General features: G+C 45.9%; 1 protein-coding gene across 7 annotated transcripts in view; it reads right to left on the reverse strand.

Annotated features, from left to right (window-relative positions):
* TNIK (TRAF2 and NCK interacting kinase) overlaps positions 1 to 12,459 on the reverse strand; it is a 161,807-nt gene that overhangs the window by 52,324 nt on the left and 97,024 nt on the right. For all 7 annotated transcript variants that reach the window (XM_030495360.1, XM_030495366.1, XM_030495365.1 and 4 more), the window contains exons 5-9: positions 11,576 to 11,686; positions 9,141 to 9,231; positions 7,641 to 7,771; positions 2,641 to 2,695; positions 1,835 to 1,913 (exon numbers count right to left, since the gene is read on the reverse strand). In XM_030495360.1, coding sequence (XP_030351220.1) covers positions 1,835 to 1,913; positions 2,641 to 2,695; positions 7,641 to 7,771; positions 9,141 to 9,231; positions 11,576 to 11,686 — 467 coding nt within the window. The remainder of the gene's footprint in view (positions 1 to 1,834; positions 1,914 to 2,640; positions 2,696 to 7,640; positions 7,772 to 9,140; positions 9,232 to 11,575; positions 11,687 to 12,459) is intronic.

The raw sequence follows: 12,459 nt of genomic DNA on the forward strand, positions 1-12,459 counted from the left end.
CCACTCGAACATCTCCAGTCTTCTTGGGTTGGGCTTGCACAATGCCAGGACATATCCTGGCCATTCCCAGAACATCCATCTGAGAAATGAGTGTCCCACTGAAAATGCTGACAAAAATTGCTCTTAAGGAAAAGGTGGAGCATTGTCTGGATCCTTTGGAGCTTCCTATTGCAACGAAAGCTTAGAAGATGCATATAGGTCTGAGCTATGCTGGAGACCAAGGATCCTTGCTTGCTCATGGAGGGGTAGCAGGGACCAGGGAACACTACACGCCCCTGGAGGGATTGAAGCTGGAGTTTCATTACACTGCAACTTCCCAGTCGATCCTGCTCTCAAAGCTCGACCCTGGCAAGTGCAGAGCACAGCACTGGACAGACCAGCTGACCCTGGGCAGACACCACCACTGCTCATCACCACGAGATGTGCAAACCTGAGACAGCCACCAGACATGCCGGGGGAAGGTAGTGCCAAATAACACCCTGACTTGCACAAAGCACATCCTCGTGTCTCAGAGGAGGGTCTAAAACAAAACTTCCACCTCAGCTCTGTTTTTACCTTAAGAAGATGGGGAAATGTTCTGCTCAAAACCCGCTATCTTCATCTCCCCTCTGCCTGGAAGCTGAGGAAGACTTTGCTGCATAAACACCACTTTTGTATGAAAAATAAACTGAAGTCTTACAATCCATTTTGTGCCGTAGCAGCGAGGATAATTAAGAAGGAGACTGGTGATATGGCAGAAAACAATGTATAAACTATTTTTCTCAGCTGAATAATGATAACCTTGAAAGGCTGTACAAGGAGAGTGGGCATCTATGACACCCTCTGCAGAGCCAGCTGCAAAAGGTCCCTCTGCTCCTGGTTTGGAACTGCAGCAGCTGATGATCGGGATGACAAAATTAAGATGCTCCCTGCCAAAGCCTCAGTCAGTTTTTAGGGGATGGTCCTAAAACCCCAACACCATGCATCTGATGCAGAGAACTCCAAGCCCTTCCCGCTCCTCTCCCAGCAACAAAATAGCTGCTGCTGGCACCGAATGTGTTACATACCTACCCATTGCTCTTCTTTTTGTATTAGATAATAAGCATCATTTTAAAGAATAAGGCAAAACTTCCCTCTGTGAGCTCAGCCTATCTGGGAGCAAGGGGCAGCGCTGTTTCTCTTAACATCTGGTATATGTTTCCTGACCAAACCACTGCTGAACCTGGGCAGGCAAACAGCGCAAACCAAAGATGAGCGTTTTTAAGGACTCCAGCTCCATTGGTACAGAACATACAGTAACAGAACAACATCTGCTGGGCTTCAGGGATATTTTTCCTACAGGTTTTTGTTGGCATGCCCCGTGTATTTTTTCCTGCAGAATTTTAAAATAAAGCCCAAACTAAGTACAAATCTCTGCATTCCTGGGCTTTTCAATATAAACTATCTTTTTTTTTCCCTTTTGGCCTGCAATCATGTTTCCACTTGAAAACGGAACCTGACTGGAAAGAAACAGGAACCAAGCAAAGTGTCATCTGGCTTCAGGCTGCATGAATTGCCTTGGAAAAACCAACTCCGTGCTGCGAAACAGCAGCGTTAAGAGAGCGTTCCTCTCTCTGCCTACCTAGGAAGCCCTCCATCCCACGGTTAGTGACTCCTTCAGATCAAATTGCCTGTTCATAGGAGATCTTGATCTTCACAGGAGATCAAGACCTGTACTCATGGGAGTGATGCTGGAGACTGTGAACCCCTGAAGCTATATAAATGTAAACACCAAGTCCCCAGCGTGCCTGGGCTGCAGAAACAAGTTGCTCCAGAAAAATTTTTACAGTCATTGGAGATTAAGAAAGAGACTCACCACTTTTTTGATTTCAACCTTGGGGCCGGGTTGCGGGGGATGAGGAAGAGGGCTCTCATGGGATGCATGTCACAGAGAGCTGCAATTTGCAAGAAGAGGCATTAAACATGGCACAGCATCTCGCGGACCCTCCAGGTTTCTTAAAGAGAGGCTACGCCCTCAACTGGGAAGACCCCAGGTTTCCTCTAAAGCTACAAGACCCGCATGGCAGGAGGATTTACAGTGACTACCCCTGTCCCAGCAGCAGCCTGGAGCTCAGGTGAGAGCCGATGTGTGTCCCCAGCACTGCCGGGTGCTGACAGCAACAGGCCTAGAGCACAGTACAGCCGCACCATGTGCCACTGCGCTCTGCTCTATTGACTTGCATTTACCGGCACACGAGGACAGTCCCAGGATGATGCTGAAAAGCCGCACCAGTATGATCTGCACAGATGCACCATATGAACCCAGCGTGCCACTACCTGTATCACCATGGAGGGTGGTAAAAAACCAGCTCTGAGGAGCAGTCTTTTACCTGCTTCCAGTCCTCCACCCCTCCTTCAGCTGTATTTTATTTGAGGAAACTGAGTCCCATAGAGCTCAAGTGACATATAATGAGCCACACACATTTGCCCACTGCTCATCCTATCCCCAGGGCCATACGTTGCCCCCATGGACCCTGCAAGCTCCATTTCAGGGAGCCCAGGTTGCTTGGAAAAACCTTTGCATGGAGTTTCTTGCACAGAACCAAGTGCTGGCTGGTGCTGAGCAAACCCCAGCACATTACGACCTAGGGTTAATTAAAGCAGAGCAATGCATCTACTTACGGGGAGCGCCTTCTGCCATCTCAATGGCCGTTATCCCCAAAGACCACAAGTCGCTCTGTAAAAGAAAGCAGAAGAGCATATGTGATGTAGAGAGCATCGAGCATTGTCACAGCGGGGGGCACCAGGTGGGGGGGGGGGAGCGTGGCTCTCCCCAGCCCAAGGGGCTCAGTCCTGTGTGCCAGATCTGTGAGTCCTCTGCAAGCCCCCAGACCCACACCTTGGTCTCGTCCTCTTGCCATGTGCCGGAGCTTTAGAAGAGGCTCCCAACCCCTCTCTTTATCCCAAAGATTTATTTCAAAACGTTCAATGCATTGTGCAACCTTGCCCAGTGTGGGGCACGGCAACCTTACTGTAGCATCGCTCCCCATAGCCATGGTGAGGACACTGCCTAAGGAGATGCTGATGACCTGAAGGTCCCCTGGTGGGGGTATTCTAACAAGCCCTGTGCACCAAAGAACAAAGCCCCAGCTCCTGGACAAGCTGGTGACAAACTACTCCCCGCAGCAAACCCAGCTGGTGGCTCCCTGTTTAAAGCTGGGTGATGCTCATCCATGGATTTGATACAGCTCCACAGAAAACAGGCTGCCTGGAACAGATGAAAAACATGAAGTATTTCAAGATACCTCAAGAGGCTCTTGTATCATGGACTTATTAAATGGAAGCCTGAAAAGCGGTGTTTCACCAGTGTGAGGACAAACGGACACTTATTTACCCTGTTCTAAGCCCACGTGGTTGGTTGAATCTCCTGAATGATCAGAGCAGAGGGAACACACCTGTCTAGAAATCTCTTTGATTTCATACTTGAATCACTCCTCCTTCCACTTTCTCCCTTGCAAACAGGGACACTTGCATCTCCCTGACTGACAGCAGTGGTGAGCTCCCCGGCAGTGCCTCCTCCCCGCCCCACCATCACTAATGAGCTGCGGCTCCACCTCTAGATCTGGTAACAAGCCCCAGAGGATGGCCTGGCTCTCCCGGCAGCAGCAGAGGCAGACACAGTACGTGCCCGGTGAGAGAAAATGAGCATCTTCCCTAATGGCACTGCTGCAACTTCATTTTTTGGCAGAAGGCAGCTAATTTGTTATTCTGGACATCACGTATAGGGCTGCTAATGATTCACAACCCAGCACCCACTGCATTAGGAACAGGACCCAGATTAATTTTGGTGCTTTCATCTCAAGCACAGCCTCCAACACATGTCCAGGGGGCTGGAGACACCTGACTGTGATGGGAAGGTGGCAATGGCAAGGGCAGAAGCTGGAGGTGCACAGAACAAGCCTGATGCTATGCAGCTGCAGCTGATGTTTGATGGAGATCAGCTAAATTGCAGTTAGCACATCAAAACCAGTAAATGTTGTAAATGTACACCTCAGGGTGTGAGGGACGGACTCTGCCTTCCACCCTTCCTCCCGAACCTCCAGCTCTCCCTCCACCCTACTCTCTGCCACATCCCCTGCAGTTCTACTTCAGTTTTCTCCCTCTGACTCAAGAGCTGCCCTTTTCAAACCTCCTCAAGCCCCTAAACCTGCAATTGAGTGAGTAAATCACAGAAAGGTGGTTCTTCCCAGCACAGAGCCCCAGAAGCTCAGCCAGAGCTAGAGGGAGCCCCTAGGGACCATGAGCACTTTCTCATATACAACCTCCAGGAACGACACCTGAGATTTTCAATCTCAAGGCACTTTTCCTCATTTTTAACTTAAGTTATCCCCTTACAAATGCTGTCCTTGTACACATCTTGTACCTGCTTAAAAATTCTCTCTCAAATCTTATTTCCAGCCCTTTTGCAGGACAGTCTCATCCATTCTTTGTTTCTGGTCAGCTGGGATTTCTGCCGCATACTTTATTATCGCAGTCTTTCCACATGATTCAGCACACATGACCCTTTCCCTTTGGGTTGCCAAATTCCTAGTGTGTCTTTCCATATCAAGGTGCCCAGTATTATATTCAAGATGCCAAATGATCTTAAAACTGGAGCAATATAGAAAGGGATTATCACCTCTCTAAGTCTCCCAGAGAAAGCAGAAACCCAGCAGGAAGTACGCATTTTATAATGATCAGGAATTCAGATTTATTTTCTTTCTGTGGGGTTTTTATTTTTGAGACTGAAAAGCTTTTCAGTCCACTCAGCAAAAAGATGCTGTGCTAATGTATTTCCATTGCCTTGAGCTGGGAAGGGAAGCAAGCTTCTCGCCTCCCCCCCACTTTTGAGTCTAAGCTTATTGACAAGATATTTCTAAAGAAAAAAAGGAAGAAAAAACAACAAATAACCTCAACAATGTGAGGCTTCTCTTTGTTATTTCTTAAAGTGCTTTATTTTTTGAGGAGGTATTTACTGACTTCTTCCATAGATTACACAGGCATCTCTTTCTGGCTAAGAAAACAGTGAGATCAGAGGCTTTTTGTTCAACAGATTAAGCCTGTGAGGATTCCTTTTTTCACCCTATAAATCTCATCTTTTGTATTCACTGTTTTAAGCCAGTCAGCTAAACCTGAGAGCATTTGATTTGCATCCCTTTTTAAAAGTAATAATTGTCATTCACATCCCTCTTCTCCCCCTTCAAAGCAAGAGCATCAGGTGCAGGGATGTGATCTGGGGTATGAACTAATGTCCGGTGGACCCTCACCACGAGCTCCAAAAACACCCCTCAGTGGGTGTGTCGGCAGCAATCAACCTTCTGTTTCATACCCCCAGCCAAGGGAAAACAGTCAATGCCAACTACAGAGACACAGGCGCCTCAGCTCGCTATGAGCATTTGATCCTCAGGGACAATAGAGGGATTCTGGTCCCGGCGCTTCTGCATCAGTCAACGGCATATTAAGTGCCCTAGTTATTTTGGAAAGAGGAAAAACCTCAGGGATATCTGAGGTTAGAATGTAGCCTATGAAGATATCAGTCCTTTTTAAGAAAAAGACAATAACAAAAAGCTGTGACTAGTGTTGCACCAGGCAGCTGCCAGTGGAGAAGCAGCAAGAGCAGCTAGCGCAGGCTGTAGCCCTGCTAAGAAGCACTGCCATCAGCAGAGCTGAGGAAACGCCTGTTGTAATTGGTTAATCAAAGAGTACTAACTAATTGCAGATTAAACTATTTCTACATGTCCTTATCATTGATGATTTATGTAACCCAGAGTCTGAACTCAGACTGGAGAGCTGCTTTCTGGAAAAACCACCAGTTCAAAAGTTGACTGATGCACTTAAATAGCTGCAATACCAAAGCATTGCTTGGTTACTTTAAAATCCTTCATCTCTCAAAAATTTTGAGTGATTTCTAATAGCAGCCCAAATTGTGCCACGACGGTGGGCTGTTGCACTATTGCATTGTGGTGTCCTACTGTTAGAAAGCAGCCACCTTGCTCCACACCAGAGGGGCTCAAAGTCCTTATTAAACATTATCTTGCAAAGTGACCTCTCAGCATGCACATGATCAGTAAGCTTTTATGTGTCTGAGCTTCTTTTCCCAAAGCTCATGTGTCATTGTCTTACTCTCCTCTCTGGACAGGCTCAGTGCACCTTAGGGGGTTTGGAGCTAGAAATTCAAGTTCTGGATACCTGAAAAAATGAAGGGACAAAAAAACCTCCAAGGGACATTTCTACAGATGTGCGTTCAGAAACTTGCAGTTAGGCAGAAACAGGATAAAATACATTAAGCTCTCCCTGTTTTAATCATCAGAACTTGCTCTTGTTTGAATGGGGAGCTGGGAGTCCTAACCCTCCAGCAGACCTGCTCTGTGCCACATTGTAACTCAGCAGCAATGTTGTGTTGCCACCGATCCAAAAATAAACTTCAAACAGGCTAGAGAGACATGTGAAAAGTAGGTCAGCCCCCTGAATGTCCGATTGTGTGGCAGCCTTCAGATCTCCCTGCAAATACAAGCCTGCAGGCCAGGAGACGTGATTTTGCCCTTTCTAAACCTGACCTGACTTCTCTCCAGAGCAAACAGAATCAGAGAATCAACTAGGTTGAAAAAGACCTTTAAGATCATCAAATCCAACTGTTACCCCAGGACTGCCAAGCCCACCACTAAACCGTGTCACGAAGGGCAAACTGATCTCACCTCCTGGCTGCCCCTCACAATCTCCACTCGCAGTCACCCCTCATCTGCCCCCCATAGCGGCCCACACTGTACAGCTGCCGCCCCTACCCCTCATGGCCACCCCTGCTCTCCCCTCGTGATCTTCCCTCGTGATGTCCCCTCACGACTGCCTCTCACCCCTCATGGCCATCCCTCACATCCCATGGCTGCCGTTGCTCTCCCATTATGGCCATCTCTCCTTTCCCCTCACATCTCCCCTCATGGCTGTCCCTTCTCTTCCCTAACGATCTCCCCTCATGGCCACCGCTCATCTCCTCTCATGATCTTCCCTCATGGCTGCCCCTCTTTTCCCCTCACGATCTTCCTTCATGGCCACCCCTCCTCTCCCCTCACAATCTTCCCTCATGGCCGCCCCTCTTCCCTCACGATCTCCCTTCATGGCCACCACTCGTCTCCCCTCATGATCTTCCCTCATGGCCGCCTCTCCTTTCCCCTCACGAAACAGAGCAAAACTAGCGTGTTTGACTGTAGTATTTAAACATGCAGCACTGAAAAGCAGGCTGGCAGGTAGGAAGCCTCAGTCTGACACTTTTCTCAGCATGGGGAAAGACTTCTTCACAGTATATTTGGGTACATGAGCAGCACAACAAAGATTCACACTGGACCTGAACTGGCATCTCAAAATCCAACAGCCAGAAAGCAGGAGGAGACTATGCTGCTTGTCAACATATTTTTCCAAGCTGAAAGAATATACTAAATTCCTAAGTGCTCAGGTTCATGTTACTGAGGCATAAAACCCGAGATCATACCAAGCACCTGTTTCAGATGTTTATGATCACAACTCTCATTGCAAGCACCGATAAGTGCTGCTTTAATTCCTTCCCTGCCTGACTAGTAAACGTGCTAAACTTGGCAAAGATTACATCTGTAATGACATATAAATGAGTAGGAGGATGCTAGTTTAGGTACCTTGAAGTCGTAAGTGGCATCAGGATTTTCATCGCAGGCAATGACCTCAGGGGCCATCCAGTAAGGCGTTCCAATGAAGGTGTTTCTCCTGCCCACCGTTCTGTCCAGCTGCGCACTGACACCAAAATCCACTGTGGATCAGAGAGAATAGGGCATTGTAAGGTCAGAGACAAACCTAAGCATCACCCCGCTGTTGAACGTAACACATCGAGTTCATTCAGATCAACTCCTCTGCGTGGTCAGGAAAGAAAGATGCAGCCAAAGACACTCCTGTTTGATCTTTCCTGGGATCAACAGAGGTCAGTCAAGGACAAACCTGATCCATTTCGTGTCCAGGTTTTGTATGAAACCCTGTGCCTTTTCCTCCTTGCCAGGAGGCAATAAAAAGATATCACAGCTCCTCATACTAATGAGAAGCAGGGTTAGCAACATGAATAAGCCACAGCCTTTGTTCTATGCTTTCTCATTTCAATTAAAGCCTGTCAAATGTTGGTAGAAGCCTCATTTTTCTACCTAAAATCTTACTGGAAATGGTAGAAATGCAAAAGACTTCAGGAACTAAGGGCCAAGGACAAAGGCCCATAGGGAAATGTCAAGCAGAAAGCTGCAAAATGGAGCAAAACCTGATGAAATCAAATCAATGACAGAATACACTATGGTCCACTAAGTTCACTTTGCACAGCACAATGGTTGGGGATTTGCCCTGGAGAATTTCCCCTTGGAGGGGATTCTTCACCAGCATGCAGCCAAATGAGCTGGTGGTACCATCTGTTAAGATGGGGTTTTATTCTGCTGTAAAGAGAGAGACATGGGAAAACAAGGCTTGTACCTCACTTTACCAGTGTAAGGGATTTTCCATCACTAGCAGAAATTAAAACATGCAAAGCAGCCTTAACACTGGACAACTGAGAATATCAGCACATCATCTGTTCTAATATGGAAGACAGCCGACCTGCTGTCTTCCATATTACCTTTACATGAATGCCTGGTCTTCTCCAGAGTGACTAACACCACCTATGAAAGTCTGAGTAGTTCTTGCAAATTAAGCTGTCCCTAACAAGTCAGCTTGGAAAACAAGTCTGGATTATGTCACACTAAACTGAATGGAGTATGATCCTGTAGGACATTTCTATGAAGCTGTGGGGGAACAGACTTCGATGATGTCTGGCAATGCACACAGGGCAATCTTCAGTCTGGGGCATGAAAAAACGGTCGCTTGCTTAACCTGTATCTGATGGCAGAGTTGCCCAAACTACTTTTCTGAACAGAAACACCACTGCAAGTACACCTTTGCAGGTAGAACTTGGCCATCAACCACCAGCAGTTTATAACACAGCACTTGGTCCACACGCAAGGTCATGTTATTGAGATTGGCATGAGAAAAAACACAGAGTAGATCTTAGTATCCAGCCCCTTTCTCCAAGTTGTATACAAGCCAGTTTTGCTGCTTCTCTCCAGCCAGCCCACCTGCAGTTTCCAAGAGCTCTAACCTACTCTTACCTAGTTTAACTTCTGCATTTTCCGTCAGCAATACATTCTGTCCCTTGATGTCTCGATGAATTACTTTGTGCTGGTGTAGATGACTCAAGCCCTAGAGGATTCAGAGAAAGGTTAGAGGAATCCAAGTTCAAAGCACGTTATTTTCTGACATTCCTCCTCAACCAATTATGCTCCAGAAATGAAAGATTCACAGTTGGACTTAAACACTTGAGAATGCTTTTGTTTAGCATGTGTTCAAAATATTATCCTATGTCGCACGCTGGGAGGACATGCCAAGCAGGCAAAAGGCCCACTGATAGCCTGGATGTGCTGCAGTGGGTGCTCTCCATTGCAGGAGAATCATCAATTCTCTAGAGGTTAAAACCAACCTTTCAGTTTCTGCAGGAACCCATATTAACCCAAATTCCTCTGTAACTCTTGACATATTTTCCCACATGTGCTCCCTTGCCTTAGGGAGCAATTTCAGTGGCAAAAATAACAGAATGCTTTTGTCTCCTTTCTGTATTTCCATCACCCAGAAACCGAAGAAAACAATTCTCTTGTTATATTGGTCCAATAAACTGGTCTTTAATATACTGAAAAGCTTTTATTAAAAAAGCTACCATGCAAATACAAATGTTCTAACTTACATATATTCCTAATAGAGATATAGCTCAAAATAAAAGCCTGTCGCAAAGGCTAAAGGTAAACTAGCTTTTCTGTTCTGCTTTTTTATTAACTCGCTAATTTCTTCTTGCAACCTACTTTTTTATTTCATTCATTCATTATTTCAAAGTAACATCCATCTACACTGCCAGCTTCGGAAAAATATGGATTACTTCAAAACCTAATTTTGCATTAGGTTTACATTTCACATTAAACATTCATACTTGAGGAAGAAAATAATTTCTGCTATCACTACTGGTAGTTAGTAGTCATTTTACGCTTGTTACCCTGGGACACAACCGTGGAACTTGTATGAGAGCCCTTTTTTAGCCATGTTATACCTGGTTAGAGGCATCTTTGTGCATCGGAAGCAAAGTAAAAATTTCACTGAATTTCAATAAATGCTTGAACAACATGAGATTCAGCCTCGTGTTACAATTACAACTGGCTGCTAACATCTAAACCAAGACTGAGCCACCCTCTCCAGCACGAAGGTGGGAACCTTTCATCACCTGAAACCCTGTGGAGGTTGCCAACCAATGCCCAATGCATGGCCAAAATACAGGTGATGACACTGAACAGCGGCCCTGAGACATAATTCAGTGGCTGGGTTCTGACTCATTGCCAGGGACTATTTTAAGAAGTAGGCTCATAGTGCTCATACATTTAAAATAAGCCTGTGTAACTGGTTTTCTGGCACTGAAAGCAGTGTCCATACAACAGCTGATTAGCTACAGCACCACATCTTCTGCACATCATGTTGGTGTGGATGGTGTCATTCAGGGTCAACAGAGAAGTGCTGTGTCACCTCCAGACACAAGCAGCCACCTCAGTGGCAGTGTCGGACACCTCCTTCTGGAGCAGACATCTTGCCTCACTTTCTTCCACAGAATTATAGAATCGTTTCATGGGAAAAGACCATCAAGTGCAACCATAAACCTAACACTGCCAAGTCAAGTCCACCACCAAACCATGTCCCCAGGCACCACATCTACATGTCTTTCAAATACCTCCAAGAATGGTGACCCCACTGCTTCCCTGGGCAGCCTGTTCCAATGGTTGACAACCCTTTCAGTGAGGAAGTTTTTCCTAAAACCCAATCTAAACCTTTCTAGGCACAGCTTGAGGCCATTTTCTCTTGTTCTATCACTTGAAGAAGGCTCTTCTTCAGGTTTTCTTCACATGCCCAAGAATTTATTTTCTTCTTGAACAAAACTTCTGTTCACGGAATGACAGATTTTAATTTTGGGCAACCATTACTATCACACCATGAAACCCCAGCTGTGCAAAATGCAAGCAAGCCTTTGCTGAAGCTGCCATCTCCCAGTACATGACTCTGGCATGGCCCATTTTAAGACATTCCAGTCAAACATTTATCTTGTGGGTATAAAAGCTGCAGCATCCTCATTAAAGCCAGAGACATGTGGATTTAATAAAACATAGGGTGCTTTTTAATCATGAAGATTCTTTCCACAGGCTTTATTAGTCCTCACCTTTCTGTCAACTGAAAATGTAATTCTAACGTAAATAAATCTTTGCCCTATTAATACTAAAGGAAATAATTTTTTTGTTGAAGGAAAAACGAGGGTTAAAAGTCAGGGAACTAAGAGAGTTAAAGGTCATTAAACAGGGTTTATTTATTATGCATCACACAAGAACATGAATCATTCATGCCTACCAGCACTGAAGAGGCTCCAGCCCATGGCAGCGTGGCAGTCATTCCATGTCCCCTGAGCACCAACTGCAACACTCCAGCAACCCCCAACACTTAGCTGCCTCTGAGCACGTACCCGTAAGATCTCTCTGCAGATGTAGGCAATCCACTCCTCCTTCAAGGTGTTCCCCTTTGTGTTCTTGATGAGGTCAGTGACGGAGCCTGCGCCGCAGAACTCCATCACCAGCTGCCAAATGGAACAAAAATGCAATTACTGTAATGACACTGACAGCATCCTCCAGGGTGCCTGACCCCAGGGTAGGACCCCGACACTGGCAATGCAACTACGGGGCCACCACAGTGCTATGCAGAGCCACTGGGACATAACCTTGAGCCTGTCAGCTTGTAAACTGCATAAGTTCTGTTGTAAAAGTGAAACAATAGAAGGCTGGAAGGCTTGAAAGGCTTGTTGCTCTCCAGAAGGTTGGGAACAAGAAACAGTGATCAGTCCAATGCAGAAAATCAGCAGAGGAAAGTGGAAACCTTGAAATCTCCCCACCTTGAAAGACCCCATCACTACATATCCTACTTTATACTTATGGTCAATGTTTAGTATCAAGAGCAATACAAGCAAAACTCTACCTCTAGCATGTAAATTCTTCAACTCTGAAAGTGTGAAGGCAACAAGACAGATATTTGAAAGCTTCCCACAACTTTAGAAAACAGGTACACTCTTCAAAATTTTTTTTTTTTCTTTTTTTAACCAGAAGATCTTTGGGTTTTTATCACCTTTTTGGGCAGGAAGCCTTCCTTGAGGGGAAGCTGGCCAAGCAGCTTCAGCCTGTTCAGGACAAAGCTGGTGTCCTGCTGCTCAGGTTGGTTCACATGAGACTGCGCACCACCGCTTGTACCACTTCCAAAGTTTCACAAAATCAAATACAGAAGCACAATGATCTAACCCAGGCCCAAACTTAATATCATCATAGAACAACCATGAAATAAAGGTTATAAAAATAACAT

The sequence above is a fragment of the Strigops habroptila genome, chromosome 8 (genome assembly GCF_004027225.2).
Source record: "Strigops habroptila isolate Jane chromosome 8, bStrHab1.2.pri, whole genome shotgun sequence".
NCBI lineage: Eukaryota > Metazoa > Chordata > Aves > Psittaciformes > Psittacidae > Strigops > Strigops habroptila.